We start from the raw sequence: 21,606 nt of genomic DNA on the forward strand, positions 1-21,606 counted from the left end.
CCCCTATGAAGCGAAAGCGTAAGCGACGAGCCGCCCTTTAAACTTTTTTTCCTGGGCATGTTTGTTGCCGTCTTCGAAAAATTATTCCGGCATTTTAAACGCATTTAAGGGATGATTACACTTGTTCACGAGAACATCAAGTTGATTAACAGGAGATTTAGTCAATGAAATATTACCCGTCAAAGAAAGGTGAGGGTTAGAAGGGGATGGAATAAGAGGAATGGTACATATTTGTAGCTTTTTATTTTATTCCGATTGAGTTGTTGTTTTTTTTTGAGTGCGGTGTTTTCTTTCTTTTTTATAGACTTTTTGTCTGGACACCTCTAGAGGGTTAGAAATGGAACTGAGCATCTATACAGTACACAGAATATCAAATTAGGCAAAGTTTTATTGCTTTATTTTTGTTTGCTGTGTGCGGGTTTAAGTTTATTCAATTGATGTTTTTCGTTTTGATTGAATTAATGCTAAGTTTTCGTTTTTGTTGTTATTTTTATTTTGAAGTTATTTGATATAGTGGAGAGATTTTTGTCGAAGTAATGGAAGTGAATATTGATTTTCAATTATATCGCATTTCTTGTTATTGGAAAAAAGTAGCATTCCAATAATTAACGGTTTTATATGATTTTATTGTAATAAAAAGAACGCCTTCAACAAATAAAACAATATGAAACATCAAAATTTGATTATCTCTAATTTTTTTAAATTCTGCAATTAAGTAATCCTTAATGGGAGATTTTTGTCCAAAACCACAGTGCCCAAATCCTAAAATGTTATAAAGCCCAAAATTGGTCACAAAGTCCAAAAAGTAAAAAAAACTCCAAAAACCCAAAGCGAATGTCGTAACTCTTAAACAAATCTTAAATTAAAGAACGCCCCCGTCGTTAGACGCCATTTTGCCCAGAAGAATTTTTCATTTTGATGTTGGATCTTATGACTTTTTTGGCTTTGTGACATTTATTTTAGGCATTACGATGATTATGATTTCTATCGTAATTTATGTCTTATCATCGAACGATATGTAACCATAATCATAAAATGACATAAGGTCCAAAAAGATAAACGTCGTAAAAAATATCATTAACAAAAAACTCACAAATCCCGAATAAAATGTCATATCACCCAAGCCAACTTTTAATGGCGTAACGCTTGGATTTAGAAACGTCATCATAACGCTTAAAAGATTTCAGGTGGTTCTTCTAAGAGACGCGTATAAGCAGTGAAATATGCATAGAGGCATGCTGACCCTTGCAAGCTCCCTGCTTGGTCTCACTTTATGATTTCGGGTATTTGTGAAGATGAATTTATGCAGTTTCTTTGCATTAGAAGCATTTGGATTTGAGAAACATTGCATAACACAAATCCTTTAGTTAACAGGGGGTTGCATAAATATTTCACTGTTTATACGCCATAATTCTGAGTGATAGCACTGTCAGCACGCAACGTTTTGTTTTGTCATTTCTGAAAACAAAATAGAGCCAAACATATTTCTTGCGTTTTATGAGTTTTGGGCGATCTGACGATTTTTTTATTTAATGTTTTGCGTTTGGGAGATAAAATTAAAATCAAAATGTCGTTGTGCCCAAAATTAAACGAAAATTTTCTTAGAATGCCCAAATGTTGAAAAAACATGGCATCTCTTAGGCGATATGTCAATTAGAAACTTAGGTGTTATGATATTCTAAAATTGATTTCGGCATTATGACATTAAATTTGAGCTTTTTTGACATTTTCTTCTGAAATGGTTTTGGGCAGCATAGGCATTTTTGTGCGATGTGACATTTTTAATATCTTGGCGAAACCTAATGCGTTCTTCATGTACTCATACATTTTATTTATTAATTTTTTGAATATAATCAATCTTATCCTCACTCTTCAAAAATTGAAATTTGTTTCAGTTTCTGTGCAAACGATAACAGATATAACCTTACATGATTGTGAGATCAACGAATCTGTATGAGATTTAACAATTCGTATGCCTTTAAGAGCTTTAATTTCTCCGTCCAGTTCATTCAGACGTAGGAATTTCCCTAGGTTGTGTATAAAGGTCGGTATGTTAAGATCTACCATTTAGTATTTTTTTTAATATTTAACTTTTAATAAGAGCCAGCAGCACTGTCATTTAAAGTCTTTGTGTTATCTCTTTCTAGCGTTGACACTTTGAAATTTTGCTCTTTCTACGATATGGGCGCTTTAAATAAAAAAGACTTTCCAATTTATCTTTGGTTGACACATTCTAGATTTTTATTTTAAAAAGCTTATCAAACGTAGAAAAATTTGGTTTCCAATTAAAGCACATCTAAACTCTCCCTATTGTCACTCTGACGATTTAGTGGAGTCTACATCCACACTTTACACCCCTGTTAAACTACCATATTCACCCACTCTTACTTCACACACTCTAACACATAGATACACATCAAAAACCACGGACTGCTAAATGTCCCTTCTTCTCTGTTAAAATATGAAAAGGGGATGAGTTGGTGAGTGGCAAAAACGATGGTTTAATTTAATTTATTCCATCCACCACGATTGTAATTTGTTCTGCAAATATATCCAAATTAGGATGTTTGCGTAGTTTGCTTTTTATTTTTTTTGCTGGTGGAATTTTAATTTGCTTGACAGATGTTACAAATTTTAAATCAATTCTGTCAAAATTTAAACTGTCATTCAACAAATATACACATAAACAAACACAGAAAAAACAAAATGTATCCACTCATAGCCACCAGCCACACACTAAAAAACCTAATTCAATTTACTTTTGACACAAAAATCATGTCGATATGTCAAAGTTGCAAAATGTCACGTGTCATTGATATTTTGTTCCGTTTTTTTTTTGTATTTATTTTGTTCAATGCACACATACTACATATAGACGAACATATAAATGTTTGCGTATGTAGTTGGTTTTTATATCTGACAGGAATAGCAATATCAAAAGAGAGGATTTATTTTGTATGTGGTGTGGTACCTTTAATCAAAATGTTAACAAAAATTGGTGTGTTTTTGTTGCCATCTCTAGCATGTTGTTGACATTTCCAAATTGGCTAGCAAACATATGCCTTCGCGTAAAACATATAGCAGATGTCTACATACATATGTATGTTCGTATACATATCTATACACGTTAGAGTGTGTGGTATTTTTTATATGTATTTATCTATTTATTCATCTGTCTGTCTGTGGCTGTGGGCATGGTGTTATAAACGGAATTGGCAACAAATGTTTTTTAGTCCTAAAAAAATCTTCAAATAGAGTTTATTGGCTGACTGGTGGTGGCTTTGCTGGATGACTTGTTACTATACTAACGAAACGACACACGATTTGGAAGGAGTAGCTCGAACACACATTTATATAAAAAAAATAACATCAAGTTTACTCGCAATCAATGCCAAACATGGCGGTGAATTTTGTGGCGGATCCGGATACACATATTGAGCCGGAAATGATACAAAATTGCTTTAACGTTCGACATTAGAAACACGTGATCGAAATAATTTAAGAAAACAAACACAATTGATTTATCGATAATGGGAGAGTTATTTATCAAGGAAACTTTTATAGGCGTATAGCAGTTACGAGTAGATTTGAAAATTTGTGTCCTCCAACTAAACAAAAATTAAATGCTTATAGGCATTTGATTTTACAGGGTAATTAATAATTCGGTTCCCAAAGTAAAACTTAATAAAACCCAATTTGCCAATGTTATGGAATAACTTTGTACACTATCTCTTTAGCAACTACCTCGGCCATAACTTTCGTAGATTATTCGTGTGGTGAGCATTTTATTTTGTGTAGATCCACAGAAAAACATCTGACGGTGTCAAATCTTGCCAAGCAATAAAGCCATGTAATTAGTTTTGTTGTGTGGCTTGTTATCCATTTTCATTGGAACCAAGTCGTCCAAGTCATGATATTGAATCGCTGACCAAAAAGAATCAGTACGATACCTTCAATTGCTTTGAAAGCAACAGCAATATTCTTAACTCTGAACATACATACCATACAACATTTCTAAAGCTTTCATTCTCTTCAAATTTTGCGTAGTTTGCGCTTGAATCTCCACTTTTATAGTTAGTAATATGGTTATAGCGTTGCTCGATTGTTAAATGATCTATTCACATTGCCTTATGTTAAGACGCTTAAAATGGCAGCCGAGTTAAAAAAGGTTTCAAATGCCAGCGCTGCCAACTTGAAAACAACAAAATGAATTACCCTATATTACTAATTTTATGTTGGTTTTATGTTCAAGAAATCATCAAGCTATGTCAAATGTAGTGCCGTACATTTTTGTTTGATATAATATACACACATTCAAGGGGTTATTATTAACCAAAACACAGTGGATTTCTCCTTATACCCTCGATCTTAAAGTTTTAAAAATCAAAATGGGAGAGATAAAACAAAGTTGGGTTCAGGATTATACATTCTTGATGTGCGGTTAAAAAAAATCCCTATACTTGACAGTACGTCAGAAATTGAGTTCAAGGGTAAACTCTCTAGAAGTTCGAGTGTTACGACTAAATTATTTGATGCTAACTCAACAGAACATTGTTTGTTAAAATACCGGTAAAATAATGAATTAGATGAAACATTGAGGCGGTGTTCAAGTTCTTTTTTGGATTCTGCCAAAAAGACTAACAGTTAAGACCGGAGCAAATATGCGAGTTTGTATACACAATTTTTTGTAAACATGAAAGTTTTGTAAGTTACAGCCAGACAAGAAGGGTTCAAGCAGTTTTAGCAGCTTCGCGTGGGAGAAATCCTAAGAACCTAGCAGTGTTTTTGTCAATGTAGATTATGTGATCATTTCGGAAGAGTTAATCTTTAAAACACATACCGAGCACTAGGCCTGATTATGAGGTTCGCGGTGAATCATTTTGCTAGCGAGTTTGTCATTTTTCAATTATTGCTTTCGCTTTCCCCTACTTCGTTTTGAATTCGACCAATTAACGAATTAGAAGGCGAATTTGAAATGTCATAATGTTTGGTGGCGAGTTGAAATCTCGGAATTGGTGGATTCACAGGCGATTGATTGTATTTATATAAAAATGTATTTTAATTTTGTTATAATTTTTTCATAATCTACAATTCAAGGAACAATAAAAACAAGCCAACAAATCGACATCAATTTGTGGCTCTAGTCAAGTTTATAAAAAAAACTAACAAATTCCTCCCTTTCAGAATAAATATACATCATAATTGATTCCATTTTTTAAATTTAATTGAATAAATCACCGCAAATTTCAAAAATTCAATCAACACAAAACAAAATTTGTGGAAAGCTGTAAAACCAAAATCAAATCACTGGAATGTAGGAAGAAAAAGTTAAACCAAGTGTCAAATTACTGGAATATAGGAAGAACTATTTTCGCTTCGCCGCGAATTCTTTAATAAGGAAATACGACGCAAGTCGAATTTGAAAGGTCGAATTGAAAACGATCCGCCGCGATCCTCATACTCAGGCCACTGAAAGTTTATTATTTTCCTCGATTTGCCAAATGCGACTCTTGGATAACGAAATTGGGGTGGAACATCATTTTGTCTTTGAAGAATTAAATTGTACGCGGTTAATAATTACCCATTTAATTAAGCTTATCCTACTCAGCGGTTTAAGTTCCATATCCGAAGGCCAATGGTGTGAATCTAGAAACGAATATAAAAAGAAGTGGGTTCTGTCATCAGCGAAACAGTTTAATGGAGTATGACAAGAGATCGTCTATGAATATTATAAGGAGAGTGTCGATGATAAAAAGGAGCCCGGGGAAACCAGCATTTGTATTGTGAATTTCATACCATTAAAGATAGTTTCTTTTCAAACAATAAAGAGTTTACTAACATCAACAGCAAGAAATGGTTTTTCTTTTAAAGTACAGCGCAATACTGCATATACGCACGACTCGTCGGAATTATTGTGGGTTGTAGACCGGATCTAAATGTTCATATAAAGTTATCCTTGAAAACAACTCTTTTAAACTTTTCAACCTTCTAACAGTTTCTTAAATGTTTCTAAAACAATGTGCAAATCACATTTTAAATATTGATTTATTAATAAATACTCGTATGTACTTTGATTTGGAATTATAACATTTTAAGAATCCTACTACTCACCTTTATGCATTTGGTTCTCATGTTTTCTGCATTTTGCTCTTCTGTTTTGAAACCAGACCTTTAAGAAAAGAGAATTAAATTGAAATAAATGTTCATATAATCGAAAGCAACAATAAAATCCTATTTGGTAAACTGGGACTTCAAAAGTGATTTGAAAAGATTGAAAACATTACATTCGTTTTTCTTTTAAAATAATTATTGATGGGAGAGTTTCATCGAACCTTATAAAATAAAAATATCCCTTTTCCTTTCCCTTATTTTAAGTTTCACCTGCAAAAAAAGTCATGTTCTAAAAATTCACCTCATCATGAGAATTGTTTTCGGGAGGAAACAAACAAAGTGAAAATGAAGGTTTTTCGAGTAACTTGTCGAAATAAAGTTTTGTTTTATTTTCTGGACTAAAGGACTAAAAGTCGTTCACAGCCCGCAATGGTCATCATTTTAACAGATAATTGCGTCATCACATTCATGTTGTACTGGTTTTTGATTTCAAGAAAAGCAGTAGGTTCAGATTTATTTCTCTGTTCTTTCACGGGAAAATGTATGCTGTTTTCTGTATTCGAAGTGAAATCTTATTCTGGTGAAACTCCTGACAGCTTTTTAAAATTCGGGGAGACAAAACATTTGGGCCAAAATTCCTGATGAGGCAGATTTATTTATTTTATAGATTATTCTTTAAAAAATTAAAATCTATTCAGTTAGTAATAACAGTTAAAAGTTTTATGTATAAGAGTGCTTTTATGAGTTTATATATTTCCAAAAGAACTCAGGATTTTTTATTTTGCACCTTATCACATAATGACATCAAAAGTGCATTTAAACCATTATTAGATCAGTTACCAGGCGATCACAACAGCAATGGATAAGCTGAAATAAGAGAAGTCACTCATAGATCTTATAAGTCTCATGCTCAAAAGCAGGACAATAAATTCTAACATGAGAAGTTTTACTACCACCAGATCGGTGAATCGAGGCACTCCCCAAGGTGGAGTCCTTTCGCCTCTATTATGGAACATGGTAGTAAACGACCTACTTACAGCATTGCAAGCAGAGGGTTTTAAGGTGATTGCCTGTGCTGACGACGTTGCGATATCCGTATCTGGGAAGCACCCCAAACTTCTCTCGGAACTCATACAAAATGCCCTAAACAGGCTAACTAAATGGGCTAAGCAATGTGGATTGGACGTCAACCCACACAAAACAGAATTAATACTCTTTTCGAGAAGATATAAAATTCCTCAGATTAGCCCACCCAAGATTAGACGAATACCATTAAGCTTTTCCGATCAAGCTAAATATTTGGGCCTCATTTTAGACAAAAAACTAAATTGGAAGGCAAATATTGATGAAAGAGTCAAAAAGGCTACTGTAGCGCTTTACTTGTAAAAAGGCCATAGGATCAAAATGGGGCTTCTCCCCAAAAATAACCCACTGGCTATACACTTCGGTAATCAGGCCGATACTCATTTATGGAGCCGTCGTATGATGGACCGCACTGGACAAGATGGTAAATCTAAATAAGCTCATCAAAGTCCAGCGGTCAACAGGTATGTGCATCACAGGAGCACTTTGCACAACACCAACCGCAGCACTGGAAGTGCTTTTAAACCTAACACCACTTGACATCTTCTCTAAAAAGGTGGCTGCCAACTCATGTGTAAGGCTTAGAGCCACCTCTCAATGGACCAGTAACAATACTGGACATACTACTATTCTAGATATATCCCAGATCGCTTAGACTATACCACCCTAAAAATGGTATTTGGTAAAAGATTCCATGTGTCCATCCCTTCAAGATCCTCCTGGGAAGAAGAGGGACCCCTGTAAGACGATGCGGTACACTTCTATACTGACGGTTCAAAGACCGATCACGGAGTTGGAAGTGGTATCTTTTCAGAACAACTGAATCTCAGTCTATCCTATAGACTTCCCAATAAATGTAGTGTATTCCAGGCAGAAGTAATGGCGATTAAAGAAGCACTATCCTGGCTCAAAGAAAACGTTATATCTTGTAAGGATATACGAATCTTCTCAGACAGCCAAGCCGCTCTTAAATCTTTTGCGTCTATCTTCATAAGCAATATGCTCTAGAAACAACAAATGCTAGATGGTCACAAAGTACCACCTGCCTGGAAACCCAGCAAATATGGCCAAGTATTGACTTAAAACGGTCAAAAAGCTTGATATCACTGAGCAGACAAAGTATAAGCTCTATACAATTGGAGTAATAACGGGATACTGCCTCATAGGAAGACATGCTCTGAGGCTAGGGGTCTACACAAATGACTTCTGTAGAAGCTGCATGGACGAGGAGGAAGAGGAAACAGTCCAACACCTTCTATGTACATGTCCAGCACTCTCCATTAGAAGGAATTACTTTCTCGGTAATCCCTTCTTCGATAATACCAGTGAACTGGCAACGATTGACACAAAACGTCTCTCTAACTTTATTAAAAGTACAAAATGGTTTGTTTAAATTCATTACTCTCCCATGAGTAACCTCATTAGTGGTATCACAATGGACCCTTGAGGTCTACGTGTGTCAATGACATCTGGACATCCACTCCAACCTAACCTAACCTACTGATCCTAATAAACTAATGCAGAAACTTAAGGATAATCCAATTATGTGAAGACATGCTTAATAACCAAAATAGATATTTACATCAAGAGCCCATCCATAAAAGTAAAAACAAAGAAACCAAGGTTTAAGAGCAGCGTTGAATGAATAAGTAACGAATTTTTATCTTTGATTAAAGAGAAAGATAAATGGTTTAGCAAATTGTGTAAGGATTCAAATAATATGTATATTGAGTGACAGTACAAATATCTCAAAAACCAAGAGATAATTCGAAAGCGACTAACGAAGAAAGATTATTTTGGGAATCAATTTGAAAAATCCTTAACTGACAATAGGAAAACCTGGGAGAGTATAATTAGATTATTATGTAATAAAGCCAAAAAGAAAACGGATTGTCCATTGCTGAAAAGTTGCTCAGCGAAAGAAAAACTTGATAAAATCAATGAACTAAACAAATTCTTCTCTAGCATAGGGAAAACAATCATCTCAAATTGCATATCTGAAAATATCGTCTTTCCAATTAAAGGCAACTAGAAAGTTTTGTAATCGAACCGACATCACCTAGTGAAATCAAAATTGTCATTTCTGGATTAAAGCCATCAAAAGCTAAGGACATTGATAATCTTTCTACTGAAATAATTAAGAAGTGCAAAGAAGAGTTGTGTTTTCCGATTAAAACACTTGTCAACAAATCCTTCAAAGTTGGCTACGTTCCATGTGTGATAAAAACAGCCCGAGTTATCCCTATCTTTAAGAATGGAGACATTGAAGACTACAACAATTATCGCCCCATCTCAATTTTACCAGTCTTATGGAAGATTATCGAAAAAGTCATTAACAACCAAGTACTTTAATATATCGAGCGAAATAAACTGTCATGCACAACACAATATGATGTCCGGAAAAAGTCAGACACAAAAACAGCACTGGTAGTGATTATATCACACCTTTAGAGCAACCTTCCTAGCGTGCTTTTCATAGATTTGTCAAAAACATTTCACACCGTCAGCCATAAAATTCTGAGACGAATGCTTTTTCATTTAACTAGTTCAAATCTTACCTCAAAATCGATATCAGTACATAAATTTGGACAGATGTACAAGTACAAGCCATAAGCAATCACTTGAGATGGGGTACCACAAGGCAGTGTACTTGGACCAACACTTTTTTGTCTGTAAGTATATCCAAGATCTTACAAACTTGATTCTAAATGGACATCCAGTGTTATTTGCAAATAACATCAGTCTTATGTATTCTGCAAGATCTACTACTGAATTCAAAGAACAGATGAATAATAATCTTGATAAGATTCAATCTTGGATGAATACCCAAAAACTATGTGTTACCGGCAAAAAAGAAATATATCGTCTTCAACAAATCTTATGCCCTACTTAACATTGTCTAGTTGGGTTTTTACTTTTTTCCATTTTTGTTTTCTTCTTACAGTTGTACTTGCCCATATAATATGTATTGTACACACATTTTAATATCTACTTTTTATCAAAAAATTAACATTTCTTTAAAAAGAACTTTATGTTAACATACAGCCTATTACGAGATTTCGTCTCAAATAAAATAAAAAAAGAGGTTGGGATGCGACCCACACTCATAACTTCCCATCCCGTCTGTCGATTTGTCTTGCTTAAAAGTTTGTCTATATGTACTCGTATCAATTTTTACCAAATTTGCGTACTATTTTTTGTAGATGTTATTTTTTATGAAAAAACGGACTGTTATATTTTTATATAAAAATTACTGGATATTGAAAACAATATTTTCTGTGAAATAAAATAAGTTTGAAGCTAATATTTTTTATTTTTGAAAAACTATTTGAGCCGAAAGTAAATTTTGACCAAGTTTTAGTATTGTTTTTTTTTTAGAGTTTTATTTTTTGTAAAAAAACTGTCAAATCGAATTTTTAAAAAAATTTACCAAATGTTGAAAACAATATTTCTTATAAGATAAAATTAGTTTGAAGTCAATATTTAAAAATTTTGAAGAGATATTTGAGTCGAAAATCAATTTTTACCAACTTTTATACATTTTTTTTTAGGTTTTTATTTTTTGTAAAAAAAAACTGTCAATTCGATTTTTTTCAAACTTTAGTTGTATGTTGACAATAAGATTTTTTGGAAGATAAAAGTAAATTAAAGCCAATATCTCAAAGTTTTGAAAAGATATTTGAGTCGAAAATCAATTTTTAAAAACTTTTATAATTTTTTTTTTTTTTTTTTTTGTAAAAAAACTGTCAATTTGATTTTTTTCAAACTTTAACTAAATGTTGACAACAAGATTTTTTGAAAGATAAAAGTAAATTAAAGCCAATATCACAAAGTTTTGAAAAGATATTTGAGTCGAAAATCAATTTTTACCAACTTTTATAAATTTTTTTTTTAGCTTATTATTTTTGTAAAAAAACTGTCAATTCGATTTTTTCCAAACTTTATTGTATGTTGACAATAAGATTTTTTTGAAGATAAAAGTAAATTAAAGCCAATATCTCAAAGTTTTGAAAAGATATTCGAGTCGAAAATCAATTTTTACCAACTTTTATAAATTTTTTTTTTAGGTTTTTATTTTTTGTAAAAAAACTGTCAATTCGATTTTTCTCAACATTTTTCAAAATTTTGAAAATAATATTTCTTATAAGATAAAATAAGCTTGAAGCCTAAATTTCAAGTTTTTGAAAAGATATTTGAATCCATATTCAATTTTTACGAACTTTGAGTAATGTTTTTTTTTAGATTTTTATTTTTTATAAAAAAAACTGTCAATTAGATTTTTCTCAAAATTTTATCAGATTTCAAAAACATTATTCTTCGTTGCACAAAATTGTTTTAGAGATGAAATCATATTTCAGTCGTAAAATTTTGGAGGTGACAAATTTTTTTTTCAGTTTTATTGATTTTTAAAAAAACCGTTATATTGATTTTTTTCAAAAAATATACCTGTTTGGTATCATGTTACAATATATTATGTACAATTTAATTCAAGTCTCTAGAGTTTTTGGTTCGTAAGATATTTAGGGTTAACCAAAATTTTCACCTTTTTTTCAAACTGCTATGGTAAAAAACCACCCACGCAATTTTCTTGAGAGCCCTGTCTGCATCTTTCTGCCTTATTATCTGTATAAAAAAATTTATTTGAAGTCGATATCTCTTCTGGTTCTTGAGCTATGGACGACGAAAAAAACGTCGCGAACGTACGGACGTACGGACGTACAAACGTACGTACACACGCACGCACAGACATCTTTCTAAAAATCTTTTATTTCGACTCTAGGGACGTTGAAACGTCGAGAAATGTCAAAATTTTCAATTTGATAAATCGGACCCATTACAATAACTTCCTATGGGAAGTTAATAAATAGTGTAACATTTTATTAGTTGTTATTTTTCCTTTTTTGAAATAATTAATTTTGAAGTTTATTGCGAATAAAATGTGACAGTATTAAAATCACCGTCGACAGCATTTTTACAAGAAACATGCTTCATATAGTTTTGTTTTTAAAAGCTGTAATATTTGTTTGTTATCTGTAGCTAGCGAATATCTTCTCATAGTCAGTCCATAATCTACGAACGAACTCCTTTCGTTCAGTTTCAATTTATGGAATTGTCATCATGAAAACAATTTGAGTATAAATTATTCCGGATATATTTTAACATATCCTCTATATCTTGGCTATTTTGAGAAATTATATTAGTTCTGGTCTGAATTTCGCTTAATTTTTACAATTTTACTGAACATTTTTCTGACAAATGTTTCAAACTCAAAAAACCGTACAATTGTGGAATTTTTTGGAAATTTCTCCCTGTACTATATATGGAACCCCAAAAAACACGGCTATTGTTTTATAAGATAAATCCATACATATGTACATACTTCAAATTATTGTAGAAAAATGTTATTTATGAAGTCTAAACAAGCTAATTCAATTTTCTCAGAACGAAACAACTCCACCTCTGAGGCTATAAAACACACTCTAAAAATAAAAAATGTAATGTAACAAGTTTCAGTCTATTCATATAGTTACATAGATCTCTTCTTGCTCTTCTCTTATTTCAACAGTTTGTCTATGTCGAAGTCGAAGACTCTTTAACCATTCGGACTGTATAGGAAGGTTATGTTAGAAGCTGTAGTAAATCATATAAATTGTCTCATAAATCAACAATATAACCTCTATACGTACGTGTTGTAAAGTTTATAATGCATAGCTTGCAACTCCGAAGTCCGAACTCAACGAACAAAACTCGAACAAAAAGTTTCAACTTAAGGCGAACATAAAGGCGGGTTTTCCTATCCTTTTCGCATTTCCACATTTTCAATTGCATGCGAATAGGTTTTGAAAGTTATATGGCCATTTACTATGTCCATACTCAATTTCTATTCATTGTCGCTGTGTAAAATGTACATATACATACATATATCCTGATCCTGGCTGGATTGGGCTGGACACAAGGTTAAAAATGTATAAATAATTTTGTTATGTGTTTGAGTTGGTCCTTGTTTTGTGGTTGAGTTGGATGTATAGGTGCACATATTCAAGAGCAAGGAAAATTCTGCAGATTTTTTTTTAAATTAAAAGTCATTTTCTCCTGAACTGTAAAGGTATAGATCTATCTATACCATTAAAGTACCAACCGAAGGACAAATGTTTATGTTAACGTTTGGATATGATGTGCAAGGAATTTAAATTTGAATATACAGAGTGTATGGGCCTTGGCAAAAGGCAAACGAATATTCAATAAGTTTAAAATGAAATTGAAGTTGCCATGTTTTTATGTCGGAAAATGCCAATTGCCATTTTCATTATTAAAGTGCAAATTGAAAAGGCTCTTTTGATATACAGACATATGACTATGTTTGTTCATGTGTATGCATAGCATATACATACATAAATATGTTAATAAGTAAAATATACAAAATGTCTGTCTCAAGTAAAAAATCTCTTTTATGGAATTTGTAAGAGCCATCTGTATGTTATATTTATAGTTGGCTGAGTTCTTTGGCCTTAAGATGTGACCAATCACAGTCAGTTTAAGCATAGTTATTAAATTTGACCCTTTAAGCATTGTTGCTTCCTTTAAGGGGTTACCTTTAATATACCAAAATAATAGTGAGACCATTAGTGTAAGAGAAAGGGGTTGCCAAGGTGTCGGTGTGCAATAGTTTTGAATTCTTGAACCTTGTAATGACTGTGAAAGACAGAGTGTTGTATGGAGTTCAACATTCGCTCAATACGTCTAAGAAACGAATCTCTGTACTTTATAGTATGGCCGAAGTTGGGTTCAAGGGTAAACTGATGTGAATTCAGCACTTGCAAGTATTAGGGATAAATTGTTTTAGGAGAAGAATGCACCTGCTATTTCGTTAGAGCATATTCTGTTAAAATATCAGTAACAAAAGATGTGGCAAGAAGCTTTTCTACGATTTTCCCGTGACGTTATTTGTGGTGTTATTGTATTAAGAGGTTTAAGAAAGATGGGAGTTGCATTCAAGCTTTGAACATATGTACGTAGTATATATATTCTATACATTGTAATCATATCAGAAGGATAGAAACACTTGTTATCGTGCCACAAGTTGTGGTTCCTGATACAATTAAGGAAAATATCGAGGTGGCAACGGGTTAAGGATATAAGGCAGCTTTGGGTTTGAAAACATTAAATTTCACGCGGTTTCATATTCCCAAATGTAGAGGAATGTGAGGATGGAAACAAAGATATTTTCATGCTGATAATTAATGACAATGAGCATATCCACGACCTTGGAAAAAAAAACACGTTAAGAGTTAAGAGAAACATGGAAATTGTTTCAGTTTTTCACGTTTATCTCGAAAACTATTTGTCGTATTGAAAAATTAAAGCTCATTTAATTTTATAAAAAAAGCTTCTATGATTTTTTTGGAATCTGTTATAGTTTAAAAAATAACTCTAGCGATAGTGAAAAGAAAATGAGGTTTTTCGGGTTTATCTTAAAAACTATTTGTCATGTACAAAAAATAATCCTCTACATGTGTCTCTTAACTACCGCTAGAGCTCACGTCGGATTCTTGGGGACTTTTTTTTGTGTCATCACCAGACATCGTTTAGTAAGTGTGCCAAGTTTCAAAACTGTTGGATTTTTTTTTAAGCGAAGACAATTTGTTCGTTCATTGACTGGACTATTTAGTTTGCAGAATGCAAAGAAAAGAACTATTTATTGATGGGAACTTTTGATGAGCCCAATATCTATCGTCGGAATCCAAGCTCGTTCCATTAAACACCAATGGACTCTTTTTTGTGAAGTCGCTTGTCTACACAGAAAACCCCGAGACGACTGATGCTTATAAGAACTTATACGGATCGTATTTGCTGACATACGGCCCAAATTGCTACAAAAAGTTGTAAAAAACTGTTCCTCTTGGCTGCAATTTGTTCTAACTAGCCGTGGAGGCGCTGGTTACTTGCCCAAAGTCATTTAACTTAATTAAAAACTCTTATCTTTAAAATAAAGTTAAATTATTGGCCATAACATTAAGTTATATGAGTTTTATTGTATCATGGTCATTAAAACCGTAGACTTTATGTCATCGCACCCAGAAAATAATGAAAATTGCATGTATTATAATCGTGAAGTAAAATTGGAATAGTGCGTATACGCCACAGATTAAATTTCATTAGTACAATAATTTACCGAAGCCTAATTACATTACTGTTATTTTATTGTTAGAAATGTTATGATGGTATCAGTAATTATAGAACTACAAACTTATCCTGATTATAGATAGAGCATTCTTAAGAAGGGTATTCGAAGATGGGTAGAACAAAAAAGATGATATGGATACATTTTGAATTCACTTTCGCGAAAATATAAAAAAAAGAAGATTTGATTTGCTTATATCAAATCAAATGGGGTGGCGCAACAGTCCGTTGTGAACCAGGGCCTAGTGACTTACAACTCTCAACCATTCCTGTGTGCGAGTACTGTTGTCAGGAATGGAAGGGACCTACAATTTTGGGCCGAATCCGAACGGCTAGTTTGAGAAAGCACTTTTTCATGACAAGAATTACTCTTGAAGGATTTGTCAATTCCTCGCAAGAGGCAGTACCCGCGAAAATTATTTTTTTTTTTTAAATTAAGGTGGCACAGGCAGGGATTGAACCCAAGACCTCTTGCATGACAGTCCAACGCACTAACCATCATGCCACGGGTACTACTTTGCTTATATCGGGTTTTTTAATATTGACATGACAAATTTGAAATTAACTTGTGAACGCACCCTTTCACTAATCATGTAGTTACAATTTTTCATCTATTCGTATGTTCAAAATGTTCATCATAGTTAAAGTACACGAACGAGCAACGTCTGTAAAAATATTTTACCTAACTTTGAAGTCAGTGACTACAACTTTAAGAGCATTTACTCCCATGTCGAAAATATCACTTTTATTCAGGTGTCCGCAGATAATCACATTATGGTGCATTTTGGGTAACGATCTTAGTTTACACTTATAAAAGTTTAAACTCACTCAAAAATTGAAGATGATGGAACATTTAATTGCTGAAACACAAACACGCTTCAGCTTTAGTTTCGTCTGCGTTACGTTGGGCCTGCTTCGAGGTTGCTTTAAATGACACTTCCAAAATGTTATTTTTTCTCAAAATAAAAAAAATATGAGTTTTGAAATCGAAAAACAACACAGCCTATAATAGCCAATGGGAATCCCACGAAAAGCAAACTAGAGTTTCCGTTTGGAGTTATAGTTTTTTTTAATAATAAGCGCACACTCAAAGGGATATATTACCCTTATTATGTAGACACAGTGTGAGCACTATAGGAAAGGGAGAGAGGGTTTGAAAGGAGATGTCGGTGCACATTGGTTTTGAATTCCTGAATATTGCAATAGCTGGGAAAGAAATAGTACGGCTAAAGAACGAATCTCTATACTTGACAGTACGACCGAAGTTGGGCTCGAGTGTATATTGATGAGCATTCCTAGAAGCGCGAGTATTACGGTTGAACTGTTTAAGGGGAGGAATGCAGCTGGCTATTTCTCTAGAGCATAAACCATTAAAATAACGGTAAAAGAGGGTGAGACAAGAAATATTTCGACGATGTTCAAGTGACGTAAATGATCTTATGATGGTAATATCACCAATCAGTCTAAATGCTCTACGTTCAATACTGTCCAAGAGGCTTAAGTATGGGAGCCCAGATATGGGAGTTATACTCAAGCTTTGGACGTATATAAATCTTGTAAATAACAGCCTGATCAGAGGGGGAGAAAAACTTCTTACATCACCTTAGAAAACCCAAACATCTTGCGGCATTTTTGGCGACATCGCGTATGTGATCGTTCCACAAAAGGTGGTTGGTGATACACATACCGAGAATATCGAGATGTTCAGTTTCCTCGATGCAAGTGCCATTTATGGATTATGGCAGGGGGGGTATATTTCGCTTTAACGATACAAGACAGCATTGCGTTTTCGAAGCATTAAATTCCACGCGGTTTCTTATTCCCCATTGTACAATGATGTTTAAGTCGGAATTTAATGAGCTTATCATATTTTGTCGTTGCAGTTCCACATCCGAAGAAGAGGGATGTGAATCTGAAAACGAATATGAAAAGCTAAGATTACTAGCGAAACAATGTATTGGATTAGATGTTGCAGACAGGAGATCATTAATAAAAATGAGAAAGAGTGTTGGAGATAGAACAGAGCCCTGGGGCACACCAGCATTTATTTTGTGGTTTTCAGACTTGAATCCATCCAATACAACTTGTATTGAACGATTCGAAAGGTAATTACTAATCCAATGAAGGAGGGATTCATGCAAACCGAAAGCACGCATTTTCGATAAGAGAGCCTGATGCCAAACCCTATCAAATGCTTTTGAAATATCTAGTGCAATAATCTTACTTTCTCCAAAACTTGTTCCACTCTTCGGTGAGATGAACCATGAGATCACCAGTGGACCTATTGCTACGAAAGCCATACTGTCGGTTATTAAGAAGCTTCCGTTCTTCAAGACATTTCTTGAGCTGATAATTAATCAGCGTTTCCATGACCTTGGAAAGAAGGGACGTAAGTGTCGATAATTAGACGGTGAGGAAGATTCGCCTTTTTTGGGAATAGGCTGGACAAATGCGGTTTTCCATCCGCTCGGAACGAGACCTGAGGAGTAGGACAGATGAAAAAGCTTACGCAGTGGTTTTGCCAGCGATGAAGAACACCTCTTCAGAACAATAGCGGGGATACCATCCGGACCAACAGATTTGTGTATGTTAAGATCTTTTAGGAATCTCGCTACAGTACGAGTGCGAAAAAAGATTTGCCCCATAGAATCATTAACTCGCTCAAGTACAGGCGGAGTCATAACACTCACTGGCAGAGTTGAATTGGCGGTGAACTGCCTAGTAAAGAGATTTGCTTTCTCTAAAGAGCTAACAAATGGAGTGTCATTCACAACCAGCGTAGGGACCGAGGAAGAGGAAGAATTCCTCATATTTTTTACAAATGACCAAAAATTTTTACTCCCTTTGGGACATTGCAGTATTTTTTGCCGTAATTGTTGGTCATGTAAAAATTTGGTCTGTCGAGTATGGGGTTTTCCTCGGCTGGATTGGCTTCAAAACAACGGAATCTTACCTTCTTAACCCTTATAACCTCTTTAGTACGTAACAATACATTAGTTCCTTACGATTGTCAAATGAAACCTGAGGTCGAAGCCTTATTATGAAAGCATGCATTAAATTCCTATGGCTGAACTCGTAAACGTCAGGCGAAGCCGAAACTGAAGAGTGTTTGTGTTTCAGCCATAAATGTTCTGAATGACAATTTCTAAATTTTACCTCATATCATCTAATAATAAAAAAAAGAAGGCTTCAAAGACAGATAGTTTATATTTTTCTTGTTTGAAAGTTAACCCTTTCGGCATGTAAGTGTTACACATACCAACAAAATCGTATTTAAATATAAACTTACCGCTTGCGCTCCCAAAGAGTTAAAGAGGAATAAAAGTTAAGCGAAGACATCTTCAGGTCACTAATATTTTTATAATTTGTATTATTTCAGCAAAACTGTTAAAAGTTGAACTTTATATGCCACTAGCTTAATTGTCATTGCTTCAAATATCATCAATATAAAATAATTTATTCTTAAATGGCTCCCAACATTAGTCCAATTTTCTCCAACTACTTTATAAGCAATAATTTATTTGACTAGAATATATGTGCTATAGTTATTTTCTTTTGCCCAGAAATCAATGTAAATAGTAACCATTAGCCATAATAAATTGTTTCATAATACCTACAAATCACATCATTATATTATATTGTTATATCTCATTACTTCTAAAAGCAAAGTCACATTAAATAAATACAAATTGAGTTAAAATAATTCTACAATATTAGAAACATTCCTGCAAAGGATAAGTAAATGTATAGATAAATCTGAGCACGCATCCTTAATGGGTGTGACATAAAAATATTTCAAAGCTATAAATAAATATGTCGCCATTTGGGCAGCAACAACAACAACAACAACAACAGAAGAAAAAAAGAATAGAGCATCAAGAAACAATTTGTAGAAACACTTAGTTATATATTGGCAGGGAATCACTTTTCGGGTAATAAATTCATTTTCATCCCTTTTACATATACACAATTGGAAAAGAAAGTCAGGAAGTTTGTGCTCTCAAGTTCAACTCAAGTTGTTGCAACCAACTTGACAACCAACTTTAGCCTGCTATTATTCTACCCTATCAATCTCTACGTGGTCGCTTCTCTCTGGTGAGACAAGTCCTATATTTTTTCCTGTAGTCCTTCGAAAGAAGGGAATTTAAAGGGAAAATATATTGTAGAGAGAATTACTTAGCACCCCATGTCTTCCTTTCACCTCGATTAAGTGATGCGGTTAGATTTAAATGTCAACCTACAAGTGACTTATCGCTTGTCGAATTTTACGAAGTGTAATTAATCTTAATTGATTGTCCTTAAGTCGACATTTATATCCACTTATTTAATGAAATTTCTTTTGATTTAAGAAAAGTAAGATACAACAATTACATACTAGTAAAAGTAGATGGCAATTTACCTGTACACGGGCTTCACTAAGGCCCAATCGTTGGCTTAGTTCTTCCCTCATGAACGCATCTGGATAATGGGTTTCTTCGAAAAGCCTTTCCAATTCGTTTAATTGCTCGAGTGTAAAGTTGGTACGGGATCGACGCTGTTTACTGCTAAGGCTGCTACTTTGATTGGCGGATAATCCACCATCTGGGGACATGCAAATTTCCTTGGGTGAATGACTGTTTCGATGCAGGGATGTGTCGGAAGAGCATTGTAGGACACTGGCAGCTATGGTGAGATGTGGTGAATTACTATTGTCCGAACGATCATTGATTGTAATTGGACTGGAGGAGGATTCAATATTCTCTAAAAACAAAAATATAAAGAAAATAATTTATTAATCTATTTTATTTATTATTATAAAAACAACATTTCATTGTATAAACTTCACATTAACCCTCATTTAAAAAGAGTTATCCTGTGTTTTTTTAAAAATCATGACAGATAAAACAACAATCTCATCACGCCCTAATTTAATTTGTTTTCGAAAACAGTTAGTTAAAGAAAACTTATTTAAATACCCTTAAGGCTTACTTACTTACTACTTTCACTAAGAGAAAATCAAAAGGATGAAAAAGGGAAATTTGAATAAGAAACCAATGCTTTTTAAAATATCGTTCCTTCTGAAAACCTTTATTACGGGTTGTGGGGGTGTAATACTATATAGAGTGTGTCATTTTGTAAACACTTCTTTTGATGTATTTGAAATTTACATAATTTATCGAAGGTGGCATGCTAAGAGCTAAAGAAAATAAAGAAAGTTTACCGACAGCAAAAAAGAGAAACAAGTCAGTTAATTAGCGAAAGTTAGCATATTAAGTGAAGCAATTAATTAATTAACTTTGGCGTTTACTTTTCTTTTAAGGAAGATGAGTGCAAAAAGGGGATTTAAGGAAGCTGTTGATATGAGAAAAGTATCAATGTATACATCACAGAAAAAGTATAAATAATCCAGCGGGAGACTTTAAGTTATAAGACGTCAGAAAATTACATTCGTTCTGAGATTCTAGGGTTATATACGGTTCAGATGACTTTTGTTAGGTTTTCCAATAAGGACTTGCACTTGACACCTTTTTTTTTAAATAAACGTCAAAGTATTTATATTATCGGCTTGAAGTACAATCAAAACATTTATGAATAGAATAGAATATCGCGGACACGTTTGCAGCGGTAGATAAGTTGGACCCAACTTTCGATGACTGGGCCTAGATTGCTGCTATTTCGTGCTCAATAGGCTCTGAACTTTTCCATCCCTGTCTTAAAGTTGATATCAACCAATGACTTATTGTTGTCATAACGAAAATAGTCTGGAGTCTAACCAATCGACTGGCCCATTTCTTGAGATAACACGCTCATGAAACTTAATATTCAATAAATCGATTGCAATGTGTGTCAATATCTTCTAATTATTTTTGGCCCGAAAGAAAGATATGGAATTTGATGACATGTATTTTCTACAGGAAATGGCAACAATCGTTAAACGTTGGGCTTATTGAATAAATTGACAATGTGGTGCGTTCACAAATTAAATTCAAAGTTGTCAAGTCCCTACCCTTTACTTCGACGTATTCTTTTGAACAGCTTTTTGACCTTTTTTCCAACATTTTTAACACGCCCCTAGGTATTACGTTGAAGTACAATCAAGTGCTTTTCTTGTGAAATTTTTGATAGCTAGATGCAATTGTTTTTACGAATTCGTTGACTCAATTTGCGGAAAAACATAAAAAAAGCAATTAAGTTTATATTGGGAAATATAAAAAACTAAAATACTTATTTATTTGAGTAACATATTGTACT

The 21,606-nt window shown here is 33.5% G+C and overlaps 1 protein-coding gene across 2 annotated transcripts in view; it reads right to left on the minus strand.

The window, feature by feature from the left end:
• The window catches only part of LOC129942041 (short stature homeobox protein 2), a 33,182-nt gene extending 12,982 nt beyond the window's left edge, over positions 1-20,200 (minus strand). For both annotated transcript variants that reach the window (XM_056050837.1, XM_056050836.1), the window contains exons 1-2: positions 19,775-20,200; positions 6,112-6,169 (exon numbers count right to left, since the gene is read on the minus strand). In XM_056050837.1, the coding sequence (XP_055906812.1) occupies positions 6,112-6,169; positions 19,775-19,966 (250 nt within the window). In that variant the 5' untranslated portion in view covers positions 19,967-20,200. The remainder of the gene's footprint in view (positions 1-6,111; positions 6,170-19,774) is intronic.
• Positions 20,201-21,606: the final 1,406 nt, after the last annotated feature.

This window comes from Eupeodes corollae, chromosome 1 (genome assembly GCF_945859685.1).
Source record: "Eupeodes corollae chromosome 1, idEupCoro1.1, whole genome shotgun sequence".
In the NCBI taxonomy this organism is placed as follows: Eukaryota; Metazoa; Arthropoda; class Insecta; order Diptera; family Syrphidae; genus Eupeodes; species Eupeodes corollae.